Genomic DNA, 26,823 nt, shown 5'->3' with positions numbered 1-26,823 from the left:
GAAGGGGAAAAAGCTGTATTACATACCAGATTTTACTCCCCTGAATTATTATGTTTCTCTTGCAACCGGCAGAGTTAAATCTTTTATCATTGCAGGGATCAAGGACTAACCACAGCCTATCAAACCCCTGAGAATAGCCTTTTCTTTCTACAAGTTCAGAAGGAGCAAACAGCACATTTCCATTACTAACAAAATTAACTTTCCTACTCCAACCATGTCTCATTAATCACAGATGATATAAACACATGGAAAACAAACACAGACAGCTATCTAAAAATATAAACAAACCAGGTGCAGTTATTAGGCCCCTGACAATGAGGCTCTCGGCTTAAATGCACGGACTCCTTCTCCACACAAAGCCTCAAAGCTTTGAAATTGTGCTTCAAGAGAAGAGATCAAAGTCAAAGAACCAGCAAATAATTCCTGGGAGACAAGTTACAGGTACATGATCAATTTCAAATTATTTTAATAGTAAAACCCGTTACAGATTTCTGTGCTACATGCCACAAATAGAAATATAGTTGCAAGTGCCCTCTACAGCTTTTGTTTGTTTTCCGATACCTGCTTAGTGTTCCAGTCTTACTCTCAGAGCATGACATCGAGTACATCAAAAGTCTCACTGCAGCCTCTATTTTTGAGCTCCCATTCCGTACACAATGAACCAAGAAATAGCAAGGTTTCAGAGGTTAAATGGAGTATTTAAAAAAAAGTTATTATTTTTAGATCTTAAAGACTTGACAGGTTTGGATGTATTATTAAACAAGTCTGGGAGTAATGATATTTACATTCCATATGTTTGTTTTTAACTCCTTATCCTAAATGAAAGTACAGTTTCAGCTTGTTTTCTGGAAAAAAGGTACGAAAGTGAAGCAGTCACCAATGGGCAGAATAGCAGACACTAGATGGCAGGGAAGTAAAAATCTGTATATTTGACCTGATATGTAAAGCAGCAAGAGAATGACAGGAACATGTTACGCAGCAGAGATAGGTAAAGCAGGAAGAGATCTTTCAGGGTGTTAAAGCAATTGGTTTATCTGCAGCTCAAATATAACACACAACAATCTCGAAATGTTGACTGCATAGCCACACTGCAACACTTCCAATCAGTACAACTCCACATAGGCATAGCAGTTCATCTTCCATCCTACCCTTTACGTAGAAGATAAAACATTGTTGAGACATTAAGAATTGCACCTGAAGTCATCAGCATGACTGCAGAATGATTCCTGCCATGAAAAATACTGCACATGTAGATAAATGTGTATGTTCCAACAGCTTACTGCTTCTCCTTTCTTTGATATACATCAAAAGATGCTCCTATTTCACAATTAACAGTTAAACAATTAAAAAAGCTAGTGGTTTTTTTTTGTTTCTGACAACATTTAGTATGTTCTGCTGCAGCTGTTGTTTGTGACAGGAACCAGAAGTTGACTATATCCTCAAAGGACAGGTCTCCTTCAACTACTAGCCCATATACTGTATTGACAAGTTTTATGTTTGAAACTGGCAGCTTAATAAGAAAATATGAACATGAATAAATATTAAATATAAAGTTATGCAATAAAGTTGAAGTGCATAATTTTCATCAACCAAATTACTTTTTTAAAATTGAGTAGTGGTTAGATTATCAGGTAAAGGCTAAAGCATCAATATCATTTTTAGCAACCCCACAAAAACACAAGTGTGGATGTAAGGCCAAATTTGGGGGTTGAGGTGTTAAAGTCCAGAGATGTGGTTTAACTTTAGAAACTCACAGGTGGCAAGCATTTTCCTTCCTAAAATCAGTACCTCAAAGATCCTTACCTTCTTGTGATGGTAGCTGTGCTGGATGCAGAAGGCCAGTTACAAGCTTTGCCTAGATGATGATCAACACTGATAAGCCAAAGCATAACCTGTGTTCTGTATCGTCAAATCACTAAGTGTCCCCAGTAAACGGCAATTCCTTTAGAATTAATTCTAAGCAATGTCTCACCAGCCCCCCTCAAAAAGCAAATACAGTATTTTAGTTTTATAACAAGTATTAAATTTTCTCCATTAACCTAAAAATGCGGCTAGTGATATGAGAGGCCTAATGAGATTATAATCATTACACCACCTGCTGTATTACAATCATTTCTAATCATGTGACATGTTGCAACTGAACTACGGCACACTGCCCTCGTGTAGTCCAGAGATAAAATACACTCTCTTCAGCAGAGTCAGAAACCCAGCAGCAAAAGATTCACAAATCTTGTATTCCAAAATATGCTCAGGCAACTAAGGGGCTGCATGTCCAAGCAGAGAACTGCATTGGAGTGTTGGTAACGCAGACCTATAGCATGGAAACACCTCAGCGCCTGTAAAAACAGACACGTTAGAAAAACAGCACAAACTCCACCCTGTTTGGATTCTACATACATTCGTGCATTCTGCATGTATCGCATCCTGGAACGCAAACATGCAGTCAGAGTAGTTGGATGTGGGCACAAAAACTGGCAAACATCCAATACACTGAAGCGAAAAAGAAGCTCCTGGAAATTCTCCACCTGTACTACAGCCACCCTCCTAGTTTTCAATCCAGACGATGCCCTTTTCAAAGGCTGCCTGTGTCATCTTTCAGATATTCACAAAGCAGTGCTATAGAGCAACACAAGGCACAGTCCCAGAAATTATCTTGTTTTGCCTGCTTAGGTGAATCTGATGGTCACAACAACAGCTTTTCTGCAGGATTCTGCCACATGACAACCTTTCATGCTTGCCTGTATTTTGTGTTTGCAGCCAGAAGCCAAAGATCCCAATCCCGATGGATAAAACAATGGGCATGTGAAGCTTTAAACCTTGCAAAACAGAAAAAGTGCAACATATTTTGCAAAGCAGGCTATTGCTACATTTGCCAAATGTCTTTCCCCTAAAAATTTTTGCTGTTTTAGTTGAAGATACTTTCCACATGTCTTTCTACTCAGATGCATGTTAACTACTGTTTTAAACATTCTTTTCAAGGGTGGAAAACTGGGCGTTTAATACTCCCCCCAAAAAACCTTACAATAGCTGTAACCTTTAAATTCGACACTGTAAAAACTGACAGCATCTGATTGTTCTTCTACAGCATGACAGAGTTCAAAGAGTCGAGCAGACAGAAGTTTTTGTTTAGCTTGCATTTTATGAGGATGAGAAGATGAAAATCACCTCTGCATAGCTACAAAAAAATGCAAATAGCAAAAAAGCTTGTCTATTTCCACTATCAGAAAATAGGCCAAAACCTGAACAAATATGAAAACTCAGCTCTCCTTGTTTCTAGATATGGTCCTTCTAGCTCAAATCACAGGTATGTCAGATGCAGATGAAGACTTGCTTCCCACCTCTTTTCTACGGGCAGTTGAGAATTTTAATCTTCAACTAACGAATCCCGCTACTAGTAAAAGGTGATAACAGAAAAGCGGGAAGAATTAATGACGCATAAAACTCAATTATTCTGAATCCTCTGTCACTGCTTATAAATGCTTTATTTCTTTCTACAATACACTAATCTCTTAGTGTAGCATAGACCTAACTCTAGGTAGGGTTGGAAAGGTTATTCAAGCGAGATTAAGTGTACTTGGTAAAAAAATGTTGAAACATTTGCCTTTCTTCTCTACCATATAAACAAAATTCCACATGGGAACAAAGTAAGCAGTTCCCAGCTCTGTTCTGAACAAGCAAAGCAGGAGCGGTGTGACTCTCACTCTCACTTCAAAGGGACACCAACATGTCTTCTCCCACTCCTCAGATTTACAGTGTCCAAAAACCTTGTGTTGATGGAAACCTGAAATACAACTTCTCGTTTAGGGCACCAAGCTGGATCTAAACATCACGTAAGACTTATATTGCAGTCAGGAAAACCAAAGGTACAAAAGTCAATTTGCTCACTAGATAGCTTTTCATGTAAAACAAAAACTTTTACTTCTCCCATATTTGTTTAATGGATTTTTGCACGCCTGGCTACAAGATCCAGGAACTGATCTGTAGTAAAGGCTAATCTAAATTAACATGTAGGATAGCATAGCAAGACCAAATCTGCTCAGAGTAACACTTGATGCAGAGGAACTGACATCCACACTCTATACATGAAGGTGAAATGGAAGGTGTTGTGCCAGACAAGCTGTAGCCTGGCCCCATGGGCTGAATACATATTAGCTGTAGGTAGAATATTTTTCAGTTTACTTTCATCCCAATTTAATCCAACTCTCAAACTTCATTTCATGGTGCAAAGCAAGGTACAGTAGGCAGGTGCAATCAGGAGCTTCACTTCAAAAGCACCTTCCTGATGCAAGCTATAATGCTAATGGAGATACAACCGCAACTACCACAATTCTTTCAAGAGTGTTAAGGCTCTCCAGGTGGAAAATAAAGGCTAGAAGCCAACCAGCATTTCACACAGAAAGAGCGCTCCAGCTCATTTCATTCAGCACTAAACCATCCTCTGGATTCCCACTTTTATATTTTTGTTAAATCATCATAAAGGGCTGTGCGGGGCTTGGTTCCTGACTAACAAACTCAAGAGGGAGACATGGGGCCCAGTATAGCCACGTTCAGTAGTAGATGAAAGAGGAACAAGGTTAAGTACCTAAATGTTTTCACAGACAGGGAGTACTGGGTGGAGAGATGAAAGAATAAAGGATACCTGCACATTCCCAGTAGTACGTAAAAATGTCTATTCTGAACTGCTGAAAGTAGAAGCAAAGCTGTCATGGCTCTGAGACGCCTTCAAGGAGGAACATGGCCACTAGTTATCCTCTGTACTTCTCAGGCTAAAAATGGGACTTTCGCTTTAAGTATCACAATTTATCTCACATTTGATCTTCTCATTAAAAATGGCCCAGGCAAATAATGTTTTAAACATTTCCCTATGTGTGGTTATTTCCAGTTGGCAGGTATGGGTAAATGATACCATGACTTGGAGGGAACTAATTTCAAATCATGTTTAGAACAGATCTGCTAAAGTGGGTTTTCTCCATTGCAGAAAGGACCTTTTCATGTGTCCCCAATATTTTCACAATAATATTTCCCTGAGCATTCTTCTTTGGTCTGTCATAAAATTCACATGTAAGAGACATAAATGAAGCAATGAAGGGCACAAGTCTGCAAAGACTAGTTATTTAGGCTATATTTTAAGGAAATTTAAGACTGACTAATTACTGTGGGTGCTTTACTTGAATTACTTGCAAGGGCCTCATTTTCAAAGGGCCTGTAAACAGACCCCTCTCAGGAATCACAAGTTTGGCCAGCCACACTTTGAAGAAAGCCAGTACTGAACATAACTTAATACAGTATTTGCATACATATCCACCTAAAGCAGGAGACCACAAAGAAGTCAGGATGTTTTCTTGTGGGAAGCATTAGTAAAAGGGCACAGCCTTTGGGACACTAGCCTTTCATCCAAAAACAAATAAGTGTATTCTGCAGAGGCATGTATACGAGTTCCCCAGGCAAAAATAAGAAGATAGGCATGATGTACTATACCCAGACAGGACAATCTTTTCGTTTTGATTTGGTAACAGAATTTTAAGTAGGGGTCCCAGAAACATCTTGAGCATGTCACTACCTTCCAGAGAGCCAATTCAGCTGACAGAATGCTCCTGACAGATTCTCTTCGTTCAGAGAGTGAGCTGACAGCCTAACCTTATGCCTTTAGCAAAGTCTAAGTCATATCACTGTGTCATATTACAATGTGCACCCTAGAAATAGAAGGAATGAGAAACTCCTCATTACTACACTGTCTTCAAATAAGGTTTGTGAAATGGAGGAGGGGAAAAGTTTTTGAAGGAGGAAAACATATACCTGATCCATTGCCTTTTACTAAAGCTGTTAAGTGAAACTGAGACAACCTCCAAAATAAAACACTTGCTCTTTGGTCTTGCTTCAAGTTGTTACCTGTAAGTCATCTAGTTCGGAGGTACCAAAGCATGACAAAACTATTTGTCAGCTGTCTTTTTGCATTTTGGGGGGAAGGAGGGGAACAAAACAAAAAAATACCTACTCCCAACACTAACCTGACAGTGAATTTATTAAAAATTGGTATTAGGGTATATGCGTCCACCCAGACAAGTAAAAGTTCTCTGGCTCTGCAGATTTTGCCTTCCCTTGCAGCAAGGGGACTGGCTGATGCCCATAGGGCTCCTTCTAGCTGTGTTTTCTAGCTACAAGCATAAAGCATGGCTCCTTCTTGGATAACATCTTGTATGCACTGCCTTTTTCCACTCAGTTTATAGAATATGTACACACAAAGTTACAACTGCCTCAGAGGTCTGGGGAGCTGACAAACAAGAACAAAAACTGCAGAGGCAGGAAGCCTGTTAAAAGAGTGATTACCAGCATGTGTGAAGTATATAGCACACTCTCCAGAAGACTCTTCTCCACTGTGATCAAATATAAACACCGTTTTGGAGTACAGTAATTCTTGGAGTCATTACTCTCTTCCTCAGTATCAGAGGTGGCCTCATACCTTGAGCACCAACACTTCAGAAGGACCAAGTTGGGTGGGACAGGGTGGGGCTCTTAAATATGATGTTTTTCATCCAGAAACAGAGAATCTGATCTTTCAAATCTTATGTGAAACCATTCTCCACTCAAAAACATGCATCAAAACGCCAAGATAAAGAGTGTAAGTGATACTTACGCGGCATGATCCCTTGGCTCACCAGCTCCTCCCGTGTGCGTCGCTGCTGGAGCTTCAACTGCAGCACTGCACCACAGCAGAGAGAGGGAAGAGAAGGAAACCCATCAGTGCAAGAAACAACTGAAAAGACATTTTCAAACTCATCTTGTTTTCTTCTTTGGATGCCAAGTGCTAAAGAGCAGTAGAACAAAAAGACCCCCCTCCCACCCTGCTCCCCCTGCACCACTGCAATTGCAGAAGTGGCCTTCAGCAGTCAGGTTTCCGTATTCTGCTGCGGGCAACAGGGAGAGGAAGTTGCGCAGGGTCTTGGCAGGGTGATAAAAATCCGCAAAGCCAGGCTTGTTTCTCAATTCTTTCTAGAGCACCAACTTCTTTCCAAACCATTAATATTAAAAAACAAACAAAGACAAACACCAGCTGACAGTCCTCCAATAAACACAGAGTGACACCCCAGCTGCTAATGACTCCTGAAAACTCTAATTAACATGTGTAGATTAAATTGATATGACAAAATTATTGGTCATTACTCTAAATTACAAGGCTGATTTCCTTCTTCAACTCAGAAATTCACCTTCAGAAACATCTCATGAAAGTGAAATATCATGGATATATCTAGAAGTGTCCTTGTTCCACAGCAAAAGGAATCCCTTATCACTAGAATTTTTCATGTTTATTTTAGAGTAATAGAACATATGCATTACCTGTATGAAATGCATTTTTTTTTCTAATGCAAATCTCTGGAATAGTCATAGTTTCAATTTAGATTATAACAGCAGTTTCCCTTTAACCTATACAGTCAAAGCAATATTCCAGAGATTGTTCTTACAAACAGTCAAAGACAGCTTCCATATGAAAGGCACCTTACAAAACCGAAGAAAAAAATCACATGAGCATCACATCAATTTAGGACAACCTGACTGAACACCAATAGATACTGAATCCTGTCTGCAATCAAGCTCAAGCTCCTAAGTATACTCAACATAAAATATTATAGAATGAATGGCATGGCATCTTCCATGTTTTCATTTCAGCTTCTCTGTCAAGCTTATGTCCGTTGTATAGTCTGCATAAGAGAAGTCCACACAAATGTAGTGGAACCACCAGACAGCTAAACTACTCTAACAGTGCAACTATACAATTTCATGATAACTCTTATGCTTCCTTTCTCAAGGACTTTTCTTGTCCAATACATTCATTTCATACATTATATGCACCGCACATTTACATTGTACACTCCCTAAAGCAGGGATCAAAAAATTTAAGAAGAAGATACCACTTCATCTACTTACACATATTATCACATTTTACCTGTTTCTTTGCAGTTTGCATTTGACTAAGATACATCTTCCAATGAGGGTTCTGGTCTTCATATGAAGTTAACAAGAGATCCGTCTCTTCCTCGGTTGTTTCCACAGCGGCTAATCACCCTCATTTAAATGCACGCTTGAATTTTCACTTGGATTTGTCTAGCTTCCACTTCCTTTGGCTCTTGATGTACCTTTCTTTGAAAGGTTTATGACAGTGAGAATATATTTCCTACCTGTGGAGGTTACTTCTGTACACAGTGTGCAACCAAGTTACCTCTCTTCTTTTTCTTAAGCCAAACTAGGATTTCTTAATATATGCACCCTGTACAGGAAACTACTTCCTTTAGTACGGGGAAGGGAAAAAGGGAGGCAGAGTGTACAGAGCACCATGCTAATTCTGTGTGGGATCAGCCAAGAGCCAGAGCGAGGAGGAGGGAATGCAGAGGGGAAGGAACAAGCCCTTCATTTGGCCGCGAAACTGCCAACAGAAGCGGCAGTCCCAGACTCTTCCTCCCACCCAGCATGCAATCGCACTCCTACTTCTGTGCTAGCGTGCGGGCCAATACAGTCTCACGGCTGGCCTGTCCACAGAGCTCTTCACTTGCTGGATTCATTTTGAGGTGATCAAAACCCAAATCAGATGATGACACATCTACAGGAGCACTTGATCTAACAGCTTGCTTCGATGGAGTCAAATCTGCCTGGACTCACTGACATGACAGAGACCACAGCCCAACCAAAATGGGGATCTAGTTTTCTGTCTCAGTGAGCTGAAGAGGACAACTGTATAGCCAGGTATTTGCTAACACTTATATAAGGTGGGAGTGAGATTTCATCCTTCCAGCAGCAGTATGCCACTAAGTGATTTCAGCCCTGTTAGGAAACGGCACATTAAATCTCTCACTATGTGGCATTATTTCCACTAGTGAGCCATTTCAGGGACTCATTTCCATACCCTAAATTAGCACATCTCACTAAGCGTATACAGGCAAGGCACAGACCTATAGCATCAGGTCTGTCTCCACAGCTTTAAGTGCAGATAATCTCATTATTACTCATGTCTTCCCACTTACACGGCTAGCAATGCATGTTAGCTCTTCTTGCCACTTTACTGTTTACTTGCTAGGACCATCTACTTTCCCTCCCATTTCCAACTATACCCACTATTTACCTTTCACCTCCCACAGTCAGGGATTTTCATTGAAAAACTCCCCCACACAGGTGTGTCTGGCATTTTTTGCTCCTTGGTGCATAACTCTGCCCTCACCTGTATTTATGCACATTTTGCCCAACTGTCTCAGTTTGCCTAAATGATCGAAACCATTTTTTAATGTCATTATTCATGCCTCCACTAATCTTTATTCCATCCACACCGTTACCATCTTGCATTTGTTTCGAGACCGCACCAGGCTGATCCCAACCAGAAACACTTTTCTGCTTTCTTTGATTACAGTCAGTTCTTAATCCACTGAAGCAGTACTTCATTAAATTCAAAGATACTTTTTAAAACCAAAATATACCACACTACTAAGTTAAAGACCTTATAAAAGTCTATTATACCCAGACAAAACCCCTAGCAACCAAATTTCACATATCCAAACAACAAAATCACATTTGAACAGACCTGTTTTCACAAATAGAAAAGCTGAATAGTGTGATTATACTGCTATTCTTACACCATCTAACCTCTTTGTCAAATTTTCCATAGTTTTTTCCTGAAACTGATACTGGATTAGCCACTCTTTACTCACTCACCCTTTTTCAGTAGTGGTGCAAAATGTTACCGGTCTTCTGCTCTACTGAAGTCTCCCTGCTGTTCCCAAGTTTATTAGAAATCAGTCTCAGCCAGACAGCTAGAGACTTCATCAAATGACTTAAAATTCCCTTCCTGACTTCAGTTTCCCTTACGAATTTTCTAAATATATCTTATTTCTATCAGTTGCCATCTACTACCCCTTTTTCTTTAGCCATTATACGCACCTTTTATTTTTAAACACTATGTCCCTTCACAGAAGGAAACTAGCAACTGTCAAGAGGACTAAACTGGAGAATAGGAAAAAGGTCATTTTCAGGATACTTTAACAGGCACTAAGTAATTCCTGGGATTTATGAATGTATATACATACATATTAAGCACAAGTTATAATCAGCACATAATCCACTTTTTTTCCAATACAGCTTATTTTTGTGGCAGGGAGGAGGGCAAAAGGATTACTTCAGTTCACTCCTGAATTCATTTAGGCTTAAATAAGTACTTGGAGTTCCCAACACCATTTCATATATTTAGGAGATCACCTGTTTACATGTGCAAGTGTGTGAATCCTATATATAGATTAACAGATGTCCCAAGAGCCAATCCAAGGCTGTTGTACATGGAGCTCAGCCAAAGGTCTAGAATGACCAGAGAAATTCAAAGTTACTCAAAGACAGACTGGATTGTAAGTCTTTCAATCACAAACCAACAATCTTCTGTTTCCTTTATCCCTCTACTTAACCTTCAAATTAATTTTCAAATTAGGAATAAGTAAGGTCGTATAAAGGAGAGATATCTCTGCTGGCTAGAAAGTAAGTTCCATACTGGTACCCTTCTACCCACCTCTTTCATTCAACTTGTGTCACAGTCTATGCAACATTTTGTGGGCTTTGTATGCTTGTCTGATTTTCCCACCCGAAAATGGGCATAATTTATTTATTTCATAAGTATGAAAAATTCTGAAATAAAGTTTGAACAAGGTTTTTATATCTCTAATAAACTGTTTCAAGAATTAGTAAAACATTCCAGACAAATCTGGGAGCTGGTATAGAGGACTGTTGCCAGCAGATTAGAGGAGGCGTTGAGAAGAATTGGGGGGGGTGGGTGTGTGTGTGTGTACTAAGAGGCAAATAACATTGCAATACAGCTACTATCAACAGAGTTACACTGCCAGTGAAATACAGCAAGTCATGATTATTTTTTGTCCATCTTACCATAGATCTGCCTTAACAGGGAACCCACAGGCATATTCCAAGACCAGAGCTTACTTCTGCCTACTCATGGCTGGTGGCAGCTCAGAGTGGTATATGCTTAATATTCAGCGGCTGCACCTGTATGGACACTTATAACTCTAGTCGTAGTACAGGGGTGCATTAGTAGTAAGCAGTAGCAAGAACAAATATTTATGAGCTAAGGTGTTTTTTGCAGGTTCTCATCTAAATCTGCAACAGCGTGCCTGCCCTTACACATACATACGTGAAAGCCCTTCTATTTCTAAACCACACTTCATGTTTAATAGTGTAACTAGAATTATTACAGAAACTAGACTGCAGCCTCTGCATCTCAGCATCTCAGGAGGAAAAAAAATAATCTCATCTCAGAGACTATGTCACATACCAGAACAGGTTTACGACAACAAATTAAAAAAATATTCTGCATTTCCTGTTTTTTGAGAACTAGCGAAGAGAAGCACACAGCTCTGAACTGCAGCTTGTGGTGAGGCCCTGTGCATGTTATGTTGAGTACAGACTTACTGCCAGAGGGATTCTGTTTTCACATTTCTACAAAACCTTTTCTTCTAAGGAATCCCAAGTGATACTCAAGGTTACCCAACCAAGGTAATGATTAAGCACAGCCATATGGTGGATTACAACAGACAGCACAAGCAATAGCACAGAACAGGAAGGGAGGAAGGCTGCATAGCCGAATGAAACCCTGTAGAGGAGCTGAGGGAGGCAGAACTCCCTGGAATTCAGGCTAGGATACCTGTGTAAAAAGGGAGAGTGCAAGACATAAACTACATATTACCTATATAGGCTGTATGCTCACAGACGTGTTTTATTGATTTTGTAAACTCAGTGAAAGAGGTCTGCCTGATAGAAAAATTCATCCTTGCAACCCAGTCAATAAGCCCTGTGATTCGAAAAAAGAAACTACCAAAGAACAAGTGAAATTAGCCTAACTTCATTATCTGAGCTGAGGAAAGTGCAAGCCTAAGTAAAAGCAGTAAAAAGCAAACTATGCACTTTAATGCTCATAAGGGTTCATGGTCATTTATTTATATGCTGTTCAGCACCTCTACACACCCCATTTGAAAGCCCTGTGCTACAGCATCCACTTAACTCACAAGAAAATGTTAATACAGCACAAGCTGGCATGGAAACCTGCCAGTTAGTTCAGTAACACCTCTACCTTTCAGTAGTGACAAGGATTTTTTAGAATTTTCACTGGCCTAGCACTCAGTAGGTCTGACTGGGTTTACTTTGTGAGGGTCAGAGACCACAGCCTAAGGGAATGTGGCACTAGGTCACCATTTGCAGCCCACACATATTTTTCAATTTTTCAGTACATGTACACCACCATTAGATTAAACCAACAGCCTGTATGCAACCAACTTAATTATATATGCAACCATGAAAGACGACTTTGACAACATGGGATATTTGCTGAACAAAATCATCACAGTTGTTTGTGCAGAACTGGGGCCTCTAACTTAAATATCACAGTGCCAGTGTAACTACTGCTTTGAAGGGTGAAGCCACCTTTCCACTTGCTACTTGGCCAGCAGCAGCTGTTCTAATTACATTGAGAAGAGAATTTTTTTCCTAGTTCCTGATTAAATAGTCATATTTGACCAGTAGCCAATGCCAAATTCAGCTTTGGAATATACAGAACATCAGCCGTTGTTTTCAGTGGAGGTTATATCCCACATTTATGACTGAATTCAGTCCCTTGGAGATGTGGTGAGAAAACCTTTCCCTCAGACTGAAAATGGTCTGAGCATTTTTCAGCTGTGCCTGCTTACAAAACACATGTTGACTCGCATTAGCCCTTTCACGCTTCGACGGGAAGCCAGATTAGATTCTGGTTCATACACCAGCAAGAGCAGCATCTGCTAAGCTCCTGTTGCAACACCTTTCTGTACAGAAGTAGCAAAGGGTCGTTAGTATTACCAAATTTTTTCAAGTGTCCACAAGAAGCTGTAAGCAAAATTCAGCTATGACAGTTTGTGATTAATGAGTGAGTATACAATGGTGAAAATTAATTTTGAAAACAACTCATATTGCTGAGGTGGATGACTTTTTTTTCTCAGAGCTGTGTTTTGCTGGCGCGGCCAACAACACCCCCCCACATCACAGAGAATGTGCTAGAATGGAGGTTACCAACAAAGAAAAGCCAACTTTTCGGGCCTTTTTAAAAGGCAATTTTCTGAGCCTAACAGCATTTTAATCCACTAACTGCTGATGGGGAATACACACTGGCTTTGCATTTAAGCAGACTGTGCAGTTAACAGAGAAGTATTTAAGTGAAGCAGACTGTAAATGACACCCAAACTGCAGGGATTATATGACAGTTTGCTACCCTGGGAAGGGGATGCCAAAAATTCATGTCCCTCTGTGGGGTGAAGGAGAAGCAGCAGGTACACTGTTGATCCTCACAATTTGCAAGCATTCACTGTTGTTGGGAATAGCAGCATACAGTTCCATTCATCTCAATGCATTTTAAAGAATAGCTTGGAGGAAGCCTGGGCAAAGGGACAGTTAAGCAGAAGTTCATTTCTTTACTATTTGAGACTATCTCACATTCCACTACCTCTTTTCTCTACTGCAGCAACAATGGCTGCTATTAAAATGCAGGCAGCTTCCTCATCTCTTCCTTAGCAACCATACTACGGAGAAAATGGAGTTTGGGAGGGTAAAGAATAGAAAGAGAATTTGTTTTGGTCTCAAACTGTTACAAGAACCTTTCACACCAGAGGCAAAAGCCACTTATTTATATTCATGCTGTGGTCTTCTCTTTGTGAGAAGTAGGATTGGGATCACTCTCCCTACACCCAAAGAGGAGGTCTGTGAAGCAGACCCTGAACAGGAAACAAAACCAGGATCAGGAGCAGTTCCCTACTGCAGGTCACATGAATGATGAAAGTGGATTTCTTAGTAGCACTGCAGAAATCAGCATGTTCTGCTGCAATATGCTTAGATGGGCAGGTGTCTCATATCAGTTTGGGGAACACTGATAAACTCCTTATCCAGCTGTGCTTGTACAACAGAGACGATGGTAGGCACAAAGCCAAACAGGAGGTTCAACCAAGAAAGCCATACAGCTGCATCAAAGGCAGATCTAGTATAGAGGACTTGAAACTTTTTCACGACCACCTTTTCTTTCTTATCCTCTTAGTAAGCTTTTGAGACCATTAAAAATTTGTACAGGTGAGAACAGGAGCACAATTCTGCTTGATGTAGACCTAAAACATCTATCAAGAGATTCTTAAAAAACAGAACAGATCCTTCACCTCCAAAGCAACAACTTTCAAAATATGTCACAGTAGATGTGCTAGTAATAATTCAAGGATGTAATGTGGGTCACATAACACTTGGGTTGTTTTTTTCCATCCAGCACTTCCAAAAGCCTTCAGACTCTCAAATGGCCAGAAGCTTTTAAAAGCAGCTGCAAAGTACAGAAAAAGGAGCAACTAGTCATTTAAGAACACAAAAAGAGGAGGAAGAGAGAAAATAACCTACTCTCACCCTCAGGACAAGAAGGGCTTGTTTCTTGATAAAAATCACACTCTTTAAAGCTTCTACAACTCAAAATGTTCTTAGGTCATATAAAATCATCGACATGACATGCAGCTTACACAAGCCTGCTGACGTATTAGATGTATTCTCTACGTGACCATGTTCCAGAAGACTCATTTTGGCTACTAGAAACAAAAAAACAGGTACAGGGCAATAGTCCCTTTTTGTTGGGAGGATGCCATCAGAAGAGAAATATGAAATAGGAATAATTTTTAAAAATGTTTTCAAAGGATGATGAAATACTTGCATGTATGATCTTTTAATGAGTCAATGTTATGAGGCATTAAATAGCTCTTAGTGGAGACAGACAAATACTGATTCTTTGATAGGGTTAATTTAGCAGAATCAAAGATCCCAACCTACAGAAGAAACTGGTCCCAAAGAATATGGAATCAGAAGCAAATACACAATCAAAAGTGAAAGGTTCTATTTCCATCTTCACATATTACCACAAGGTAGCTGACTCACACCATGAGCACAGAACAACAAACTGCCTCAGCAGGTCATTTTTGAGGCTTCATATCAAATTTGATACAATGTGAAAATCAGAGTAATGTTAATTAAGAACTGTATTTAGAAGATGAAGCCACCGTTTACAGCAATTTCAGTTTTCTTAGTGCATAGCATTACAAAACAAACAAAACCAGTAGCACGGTCCAAGTACCACGACATAGTATGATCTAACCTCCAGACAGGACAGAATAGTTACTCCTGTCGGTGGTTCTCAAAGGGTCATGTCAGCATTGGTGTTCTGGGGTGGTAAAATGTGCAGATAAAAAAAGGAAGAACCAGTTCAAAGTCTTAGAAGTTTACAATCTCAGTCCTCAGTCTTGCACACAATTGAACATGTTTATTTCATGGGTGCTACTCATGTATATGACACTAAATATATGCAAACTTGATTATTACTAAGGAAGTTATGCTGAATTTTGTAGGGTACTTTTTATGTTTATTTAAAATAAAGACTAGCAGTTGCTGTGCATTTTACAGCATTTGCCTTTACATTCTTCCTTCATGATTTAACTTCTACCGTTTCCATTAAACATGTAAAATTCAGGGGGGGTTAATGCCATTTTAATCATTGCTACTTTTTAATGCAATGCCAGCTTGTCTTCTTTAATACTAAAATTTTAAAATCAGATAAATATATTATTAGTAGTACGTAAGCCTTTCTACTGAATGCATAGAAGCCCACTCTTATCATAAAATCTTGGTACACCTGATGGTCCATTTCAGCACTCACTGAAACTGTTAAAATAGAATAGGACTGTAAGAAATTAACCTGAAATACATGTAACCTGGTATATTTAGTAAGATATACAACACGTAAAAATGTGCAACAAGCTTGTCAACAGGAAAAGTTGGTTTACTTTCTTTGCAGGGTATAGATTCTTATAAAACCATTTTGTCTCAGTAATACTGGTTAGGTGAAAACTAAGCTTGTGAATAACTAGGCACTTATCTGTATCTATGGAATCTGGCTACCATGCATGATTCAACAAGATGACCTGTAACAAAATACCTAGGTGGAAAGGTCTACTTAAAATTGACACACTAGTGTCATAAGACAGTAAATATTACCTGTAAATATTCAGTAAATATTATCTAGTTCTTGTTGATGCCATCTATATATCCATTGTTACTATCTATAGAACCTTTGAGGGGGGAAAAACAGAGAGAATTTCCCAACTCCCCATGTAAACTTGAGTCACAGTCTATACTGATTTATATGCTTCCATGAAACAATGAACAAGGAGGAGCTAACATTGCACTTAACCACGTTGCAAAGACGACCCTAGAAGAAATGCTCCCAGAGAATTTAATATGACATGGCACATGGGGACAAATGAAGGAAAAAGAAGGAATGAATAGATATATCCTGGCAATCAGATCTACAGCTGTCTACTAATGTGACAGTACAAAATGCAAACTACACAAGGGAAAAACAAGTTTTAACCCTTTTCGTTTTTTTTCTGTAAAGATAGAGGTATCTCTGCCTATAAGAAGAAAGAGCTCCAACATTTTTATTTTCCTTAAAGATGAGACATGAGAGTTGTTTATATTTTTTCTGAAAAATTATACCAAAGAAAAAAGAAAAAACATGTATGGAGATACATCAGAATCTGAACAATTCTTCATTTTATTTAAAACTCTGGGTTCAAGGGATAATACAGTTTTGTGTGTTTCTATTAAGCAGAAAAAAAATCAAGTCTTGAGACAGTGCCAAGACACATCCATGAAACACATGATTAATTAGACATAACACTAAAATTGATGAGGAAATTGTTCCATGCCTCTTTCAGCAATAAGTGACATGGTCTAGTATTTTTCCTTCATAGCTTACCTCCCATACTGCAAGTTCTGCTACAGGACAGCGCTCCAGTGTACTAACAGCCTCTCAGATCAAGACCAGAAACTTCCTCAAACATTTCTCGGAGATTGTGGTGCTGGCCCAATGATTCAGCCTTCCTTTTGCCACAGGGCACCCTCTACAGATAGAAGTTAAAAGCTCCCTTCACAGAAATCATCTAATGGTCAAGTTACCACAGAACTTCTGTGGCAACAGCGGGGACACTTTGACATATGAGCTGTGTTTTTGGGTTTTCCACTTAAATGTGGAAAAATCCTGTATTTCCAAGACCATTTCAGATTCTTAACCACCTAATGTTTGGTTTACTGAAACCAAATGCAAATGAGAACAAATGTGTTTATCCACAAATGGAAGAAAGAAGGATTTAGAAGTATGCAAATTTAAATACAAAACCAGCAGTTCTCTAGAAGTAATTAACTGGTTATATAGGGAACTCGGAAAGCTGGCCCTTATAATTTTAAATTAGCTAGCTTGAGCATCTCCTACCTTCAGTTGGATGATTGTGCTGACAGTTATTTCAGGGGACATGGAACAAAAGTGCTTTTGCCCAACATTCATATTATGTGCAAAATAAAGACTCAGAGCATTGCCTATCTGGTTAGCATTCCTGCCGCCAGCTTTTGTCCAAGCCCCAGCATCCTCTCTTAGCAAGAATTTCAGGTGGATGCTACAAGGAGTTATCATATTTCTTGAATTCATGGTAGTGAGAAACATCTTTACTGTTTTCTCAAAGACTGCAAAGAACACATGCCACAATCATGGCATCTGAGGTTCAAATAAAGGTCCTGACCTTTGTACTGCAACAGTCTGACACCTTTACAGTTTAAGTAAAAATTCTATTACAATTCTGTTTCTACTTGTAAAAAAGTTACAAGATTCAGCTATGGCCATCATATCCCTCTACATCAGAAATCAGTTCCTTCACAGCAGCTCAGTGTGGAAGCTGATCCCCAGAATTTGCATTACACATAAAAAACACACCAAATTCCCTCAAACTCTTTAAACTGTGATCATACAACATCTATCTACTACTTTTTACTTCCTTTCCCTTTGGATATTTACTTTATTTCAAAACTCTGGACTACAGATCTCCAGGACTGACTTTCATGGGTTTTTCCATGAGGGAAGATCCACAGCATTAAAAACAAATCAGGCTATGAGGCTTAATGTGGTTCTTAAGTGCTATCATAGCTATAAATATCTAAATAATATAATTCTCTGTAACAGGTCAATCAGCAAACTAAAAAAACCCAGCAGTCCAAAATGGCCTGCATGACCACTGACTTCAGACTGGTGGCCAAATTCTGCAGATGTTTAAAATGTTACTACTGGCTCAGCCCTCTACTGAAGGGCACAGAGGAGACTGCCAGCAGCAGCAGGTACTCCCACACTCACGACACACAGTGGAAGATTCTCTCTGACTGCTAATAGAGATGGCCTTTCACTAATATACTGAACAAAAGCAAGTGAAGGGCAGACACATTTCTTTTCTGTTGCTCTCTCCAGCAAAGAGGCAGAGGAGATAGCTACATGGTGACAGTGTCTGCAACCGCTGTAGTTAGATTTGCGGTCACATGTCAGTCCTGAAGACACAATTCTCATTCTAAACTGCCTGCAGTCAATGTGACAGCTATTATTAGCAGCAGTAAAACAGTCTCTCAGTGAGGCACAAAGGTACTACTAGTTTAGCATCTACTTCTAAAACGACGTCTTCCACTTCGGAAAAGGGAGAATTTGACATCAGAGCACGCAAAAAGGCGAGGGCTGCAAGCTGGCTTAGAAGGACTTTCACACATAAGTATAATACAGAAAGAGGCACGAAACGTTAGGAAAGTAAAAGTGACGAAAAAGAGCATCACAAAGAGCATTCACCAAAATAAGAAAGAAAACCCACAACTGTTTGCAGGGACAGGTTACATGCTGCTTGTAATACTGACCAAATTACGCAAAGGGAGCTTGTACATCCTGGCTGCCAGCACTGCTGTGAAATGTGCAGACACAAGTAACCAAAGAACATAGCTACTGCCACATTCAATTCCTACAAAAGACACAGCTATAGTGTACGTGCATTTAATACTAGAGAAACAAGTAGCAGCATGAAGCTGGGGAAACTCCATGCAGAGAAAGTCAAAAGTGGATCTCTTTCTTCTGTCATCCAGAGGGCATCACCGAGTTCCCACCCAACAACCCAGCTGGGCAGCACAGTGTTTGTGTCCTCACAAGTGTTTCAGTGAGGAAAGTTACCAAAAAAGATGTTAAACATATCAGCTGGTAGGGTGCAGCACAGACATTATGGGAAATACCCTCAGAATGGTGACAGGCCCTCAGACTCCAGTCTGTGCTTCAGCTCCATGAGCTGCCGTTGGTGATGGAGACCACAAAATGCGGTCTTGATAAGCATGGCTGCAACAGATGATCCCTGGCCCTACCATGAAGAAAAAACCATTATGGACACTTCTATTGAAAACTTTCGAACAGCTATTTTTTACAAAAGATCTTCTTTACAGCTGCTTACTTCTGAAAGGCTGTATTAAAATGAGATTGTCTAGAAAGCCTGGATATCACCAATTTTCACTGTCAATTTTGGAAAAAATCCATGTCCCAAAGCAATATATCCCCTTCCTTATTATTTTCCTTATCATTGACCTTCTTATGCATTTCTTTTTAGCTTCATTAGGCTTAGTCTAACTTTAGATGGCAGAACTGCAGACTAGAAAGTTCAAATCTTTGTTTTCTTGGAAGAATGCTTACTGTATCATATAACAATAAACTTTGACAGTAAGTCACCTGCACAGTTGTTCTGCTCATCTCATTGAACACCAGGAAAAATCCTGAATACAATGATGAGCAAAAAACATTTTGTAGTTCTTCTTAGTAATCGCCATATTGCAATGTACTTCAGCTACTGCAGGTCTGCTCTTAGACTGGAGAGATAACAGGTTAGTAAATTTTACATACCGCCAGGGAAAAACATTGCATCTACTTCCACTAGCCCAAATAAAAGAAAGAAAACCATAAGCTCTGCCCCGTATCGATGCCATTCAGCAGATTATACATCCACTTACAGGCCTCCTGCAAGAAAAAGGAACTCAAGTTGCCCCATAGGCTCACTGCATGTTTTCGTTTGATAAATCTAAGCTACGTCAGGAGCCATATCCCATTTTCTACCATAGGCTTCAGAGGTTCTTGCCAAGAAATGTGCTGCTTTAACATTTTGGATCAAAATTTATTGATGCAGCAGGTGACAAGATCAGTAATTCAATGCTCAGAAAAGACTGGAGAGATGGGAGTTGGGGCACGAAAGGGAAGATCTAAGCAGGCACTTATTTTTGGTATAGATATTCGTTAAGTTGTTGATCAATGACTTGCAGGTGTGACAGAATGCTGAAAAATCTGAGATGACTAGTGACAGATCTTATAGATGATAAAAGTACCAAGATAAGATTTATGCAGGCAGCCTCATGTGGATCCAAAAACATGAGCAGAAACCACAACTGTCACTGACCCTTATCTTCTTTGGGCAGGAAAGTCACAGTGACATCTGTCTGGCAAGGACTCTGAACAAGCAAGTTAACTGCAGAAGTTGTTTCTGGATGCAAAACAGGCAATCTGAGCTTAAGTATCATAGTTCTGTTTTCAAAAAAGCATCTGCTTTTCAACAGCTCCCGGGAAATCTAAGTATAAGCATCGTTTGCTGTTTAAAAGTATAAATACAGATATTTTATTAAAAAAATAAACAACATATAAGTATCAAATAATGAATAATTCGAAAGCCACACAAGTTTTTTCAAGCTTTATTGACATGTTTCCCAGTGGCTGGGATTATCAATACCCCAGCACCACTGTGCTTGAACATGAAGCTCAGTTTAACTGCGAAGAAAATTCAGTTGATAAGGCAGGAAAGCACTTACTGCAAATTTTACTTGGTATCATTTCTAGTTCAAAGCATTGTCTGCATAAATGCTACTGACAGCTGCTGTCATTGCACCACACCCAGTTTCTATTCTTTTCTTTTCTGCATGTGTTGAGACCTTACATCTCCTTGCTCTTGCAGGTCCAAGTCTACAACTCTTTCCTTTTAGTATTACTTTGTGCTAAAGAAAGTATTACAGTAGCCATTTTTTAACAAATTAAGTAAATCACAGGGTAGTAAGCAAGCTAGCCTCTGTTCCTCTCCTCCTCCTCCCATTCCCAGCATGAAAATAGCTAGGGCTAAAGCAACAGCTGGGGATCATTACACCGACAGGAATAGTTCAGTGAACTCCAAGAGGGGAAAACAGGTCATATCCAAATCCCAAAAACACATTAGGGCAGCAGAACCAAAAAAAATATGTGAATTCAACTCCAGGGATAATGCTACGACTCTCCTTCCACTGATACCCACTGACTTATAAAAACCCTGGTCAGTCAGCGTTAACCCTTTTCGTAACCTTCCCACTTGTGTTATAAAGTTAACAAATATCCTGAAACACCTCTAAGTCGTCACAGTCAAACAAGGCACACTGGGAATTAAGCAAAAATAAATTTAAATTGCCATCTTACTGCCAACTTTGAGCCACCTCACATTTATGTATCATTACCTTACCTTCACTGCACCTCTTACCTTTTAAGCATAATCATAGTCACTGTGCTACACATTTGCAAAGAGTGGCTGCAGCGTGAGGCTACAGGGAGTCTAACTATATACGTTTGTTGTGCCTCTGGATTTGCTGTAAGAAATGACAGCAGGTTAGCTCCCCATACGTTCAACACATTTTCTATGTTTTTCTGTGTCAGAGCACTATTTGCATAAATAATTCTGAATTGTGGGATGGATCTGGCCATAATTCAGAGATGCGTCTGTTGAATTTTGTGACTGGTTTCTGATGTTCCTTACCCATGCATCTGCACGAGGCATCGCTTTGACATCTCCCACAGCGTCTTCAGGTCCTCTCTGAACTAGGAATATGCAGATTAACCTTTACAGGAAAACGTCACCCTGCATTCCTGCGAGATGCCTCAGGCGCAGGGCCTGCCCTCTTGCTGGGGATCTCCTTGGTGTTGAGAGGTTCCAGGTCTACACGTGCAGGTTCTTCTGCCCTCTACTGGATGAGGTACAGCCACTGACCAGCTTTACCTTCAGGTGCCCGCAGGCGTTACGACAATAAGGTCTAGATGGCTCGTGAAGAAAGCCATATGTTAACAAGCACTTGCATGACTCCTGAGCTCTTCAAAGTCCTGAACAGATATTAATAGTTTAATCAAAGGCTAAGCTAACTCAAATTACCTCACATTTGCTGTGGACCAAGAATGTGCACATATTCACCGCAGATCAGATGGCATGCAGGAACTTGTTCGTGTGTCTGGGCCCTGAGACACAAATCTTGGAAAAAGACAGGTGAGTTTCACTGTCAGCCCCTGAGTCACATTGAACATTTTTGAAGGGAGGACTTGCCAAAAAAGTGTTTAGTTTAAGAGCAACAAATGAAAGATGCTGCACAGAGGTGGAAAAGTTGGCATTTACTTTTGGAAGTACTTAATTCTAAGCTAGACTCACATGAATGCTAACTGGTTTTTGAGTAGCTTTCTGAAATTTTCTAAAGTTTGCAATTCCCTCTTCATACCTTTCTTGAGGGGTTACCATACTGTTGTGTTAACGGGTCTAAGAACTGCAAACTGGACTCTGGTATTTGAAAACTAAATAATTCCAAGACATTCTTGAATAGAAAACATGTTTATGGATTCCTGAGTTCTAGGAAATTTACAAATAACTGCCCCAACACATATTTTGAAAAATACAAGCACATGTTCTTTGACTTGCCCATGTCAAATCCATTCCTGTGTGGAAAGGATCAGCAGTTCCCAAACTTCAATGTCAACTCCCAATTCAAAACAATAAATAAATCACATTTAGGAGACCATCTGTTTTCCAGAGGCAAGGAAACAAGATGAAATCTATTCCAGATAGCCGCTTCTCATGAGATTCATTAAGAGAATAGGTATGAGCATTGTCAGCGTAATACAGACACCCCTTATTTGCCCAGCTTTATAAAAAGGAGAAAGCAGACTGGCACCCATTCACCTGCGTGTGGTAAAGCGTGAGGAAGAGAAGTGCATGAATTTTCTGTCCTGGGCGATAACAAAACTAAGCTGTCCCATTTTTAGAGGGACCGAAACGAAGGTACAACAGTCGTTATAATTTCAGCTCAATGCTAATTCTGGACTTAAGAGCTTCCGTAAGGGTTTACAGGTGATTGTATCTACTTCTCCACTGCCTGTAAGATTTGGCTCTGCAAAATACAGCCTGTGCTACAGTACAAATACAACAGGCATCCTGAGACTGCAGGAGACTTGAATGGAGCAACAGCAAAGCTAAAGGGTTATTCTTTTCTCTTCTGACATGAAAGAAGCTGGCAGCATCTATTTCTCTTCCCTACCCTTCCTGTTTGGTAGCTGGTAGAAAGCAGCTTTCCTTATTAGAGTATCATGAATTAGACATGGGGTAGGCTGATGATACTGCTAGACTTTGCAGAGCCAACACAGCTTTTTCAATAATCAGAATTATACAAGAATTCAGCAACCTTAACTCACTTCAACTTGACACAGCAGGAAACATTTTTATATTGATTAAAATACTACAGAATTGCATTTTCCTCATTCTACATGTTATCCCACTGTAGAGCTTCCAATATTTAGTGACTGCATGAAAGATGTATCCTGGTGCATCCGAATGCAGAGTGCTCACCTTCTGTGAAAATCAATGCCTTGCAAATACAAGACAGCTGCAAGTTCTGGCTTTTTTTATTTTGGTTTGGTTTTTTCCCTCTGAAGATTGATGTGCTGCAGTTCTTTGCTTCCAAAGCAGACAAAGTAATCTGGGAGTACTGCCTATACTAATGGATTTATGATTCCCAAACTTGAATTTGAGGACTGTGACTTCAGTTTTCTTTTCCTTTTCTGTATTTGCTCGACAAAGAGTATTCCAATTAAAACAAGCAACAAAAATAGTAATATTTTTTAAATCTACTAACAAGCTAACTCTTGATATCTGTTAAAGAGGCTTGGTAAGGGGAGTGACAATAGTGGGTAGGAAACTTAACAGTTTTGTTTGGCAGCCTCAGCAGGTCTAGAGCTGCATGTGAGAAAAATCCTCTAAATGCAAGTGCTAAAATTGTATTCCACACACCGGCCATCTTTCCACAAAAAACATGGCCTCATTCTAGCTGGCTTTTTGTCCTCAACTCCTACCACTCTTTACCCTTTACTTTACTTTTCTGTCCAAAATGTCACTGAAAGTCATTTTTTGCTCCTCTCAGATCACATTACTCGCTCTCAAAATCAGTCATCACCTTATTTCTGAGGGCACTGTGCTTCACTCCTGCAAGTCCCTATTAAAATTTCACCTGTAGCTAGACGGATCCAGTATTTCTGATAAAACATAAATCTTATTATGTTTGCCATTGGCATTTTGTTATGTTCTGCCATTCTTCCCTGTAATATTTTCCCGATTCCTATTTGTTGCTATTTTTTATGCTGTGCACTATGAATGGATCACTGACTGTTTTCATCTTCTCAATCTTTTCTCAGTCCCTCCAGATCTTCTTCTTTCCTCATAGATATCACTCCCTGAAATTTAACCTCTATCTGTCTACATAATCTTTCAGAATTGTCAAACCCCCGTAAAAAAATCAGATATACTTGCAGGAGAACAGCACTATCTAAAACAGAATCACATTTAGATATACAGACCCCACTCCTTCCCCACTCTCCAAACGGCAACATACTGAAACTTAAACGTGATACTCTTTATCTCCTTCAAAGCAGAGCTGCCACTCCAGAACAAGCCTTTACACGTTTAATAAACAGCCTTAAAACATGGCTCACGAGAGCCCTATAGACGTAGACAAGAGGAAGAAATTTAAACTCTAAAATGAAAACTTCGAAACGCAAGTGAAATTGTCCCAAGCTCCAGGCACTGCGAAGTCACTACATACAGAGCTCCAACCTCGTCCTGTGACATGCTTATGAGGACTCTCAGGGACAACAGGTCACAGGAGTCAGTGGGAAACCCAAAATCTGGACTACTGCCGAGAAAAGAAAAAGCAGGCAGATTCAATATGCAAGAGAAAGAAGAAAAAAAACCCCAACCCACAAACCAATTACACAGTGCCTACAACAAAGAAAGCAGAGCCTGCTAACCTTCTCGTAAACTGTGGTATGAATCCTGATATGTGCTTGAACAGCTCTTCCCTTGCTTTGACACAGTCTCTGCAAGCGGCACAATCCCGACATAGGCAGGCTGGAGTGTCTTGGCTTTATCCAACATATTAGAGGAAATCCCTGGACCTGAAGGCAGATTCTGTAACACAGGAAGCGTCCCAGGCTAGTGGAAAGGGTGCTTAATCCTCACAAGAGACCCAACCGCAATCCCTGTCTACCAGGTTTCGGTCACTGCACCAAGCGGGAGAGTGGAAAAAAAATTAGTTTACTGCTAGATTCCAAGGCTGTGCTTGCATAGGAACAGAGAGGTACTCGAGGCACAGACAAATCCTGACAGCCAACATCTAAAGATTAAAATCAGCAAGGCTCTTGGCAAAACTTTTCTTCCTACTATCTCAAAGCTCAGACAGAAACTTCACTGTTTCAGCAAGCGACTATAAGCATTCAGGATCCCAGTATGCAGAGCAGTGCTTATCAACAGATGCGTGGACTTCTTCATGGGGCCACTTGCAGTAACAGCCAACCTCATTCACCCAAAATAGTGAACAGTTGGTTTCTCTGCTCACACTACAGACACCTGCCAGACAGGCAATATCATGTGATTTGAGCACTGCCCTCTCTCCCCCTGCACCTCCTGACTGTAAGCACGCTGTGCGCACAGCTAGGAGAACACCACCACTCTGACTGCAGAAGCCACGCTGCCTTTTGTCCCTTCCTGTTTAAACTATTAGAAATGGAATTTTAGTTGAGGAGAAAGCTACACTGACAATCCGGGAAACAGAGTTCTTGCATGCATTTGCTCTGAGACCACATATATGTAACAGCAGGCTACTCCTGTACCAACACACATTCTCACCTTTTCTTCCCTCAAATCCTTTCTCCCAACCTAGTAGAAACACCTACCTGAAGATAATCAGCATCCCCCAATCAATAACCCTCTACTGCAAACACTAAACTTCAGAATCTGTGCTTGTATGGAGGCAGTCGTCTCACCTGGAACTTATTTAATGTGCATCATGAACAGATGCCATATGGTTGACAAACTTTGGTGGTATGTACTACCCAGCACGGTACTGGCATTGGAAGTGGCCAGGGAAAAGTACGCTCATGCAAGCAACAGCCAGGAGGTACTCTCACCAGTACAGCTGGTGGCTTTGTTGGTTTTTAATCTCACTAAGCGTGCATTATAAAAGGGGCAATGAAGTCTGAGGGGAAAAAAAAAAGGGAAAAAAAAAAAAAAAAAGAGTTGTCCAATGAATACACATACCTGAAAAAAGTATTCTGGTATCTTTCCAGAAAAAAAAAAGATGAATCATAATCAGTGTCATCCTACAAGCCTGAAGCAAAGATAGCCACATGGACATTGCAAAATAAGAAGGTGAATACTCTAAACACTATTGGAACAGTCTCCATTTCATATTCTGCCCTCCCACCCCCGCCCCACCCCCACCCCCAATCAAGACAAAAATTTCTCATCTCCAAATAGTTTGAGAGGCATCCAAGCCATTTTATAAAGCAAGGCTGGAATAACAAACACAGGGAAAAAAAAAGTCTCTAATATCTAAGAGAAGTGGTGCTCAACAACATTTAAAAAGCATGATTTCAACTCTGCCATAAGCTGCACTAGAGGAACAAAACAATCTAACATATTTTTAAGTTACAAACTAAAAACTAATGTACAGAATTTTACATGTTTACTAAATAATGATGCTAGATGGCATCAGTGACATTTCTGAGTACCTTCAACAGTACTATTCTTA

The 26,823-nt window shown here is 40.0% G+C and overlaps 1 protein-coding gene across 1 annotated transcript in view; it reads right to left on the bottom strand.

Moving 5' to 3' along the window:
* MRTFA (myocardin related transcription factor A) overlaps positions 1-25,169 on the bottom strand; it is a 46,274-nt gene extending 21,105 nt beyond the window's left edge. The window contains exons 1-2 of the mRNA XM_009821078.2: positions 25,043-25,169; positions 6,635-6,700 (exon numbers count right to left, since the gene is read on the bottom strand). Of these exons, the coding sequence (XP_009819380.2) occupies positions 6,635-6,700; positions 25,043-25,169 (193 nt within the window). The remainder of the gene's footprint in view (positions 1-6,634; positions 6,701-25,042) is intronic.
* Between the last annotated feature and the right edge of the window lie 1,654 nt (positions 25,170-26,823).

This window comes from Gavia stellata, chromosome 4 (genome assembly GCF_030936135.1).
Source record: "Gavia stellata isolate bGavSte3 chromosome 4, bGavSte3.hap2, whole genome shotgun sequence".
NCBI classification, from domain to species: domain Eukaryota; kingdom Metazoa; phylum Chordata; class Aves; order Gaviiformes; family Gaviidae; genus Gavia; species Gavia stellata.
The sequence above is the reverse complement of the archived record's forward strand: the minus strand, read 5'-3'. Positions and strand labels throughout refer to the sequence as shown.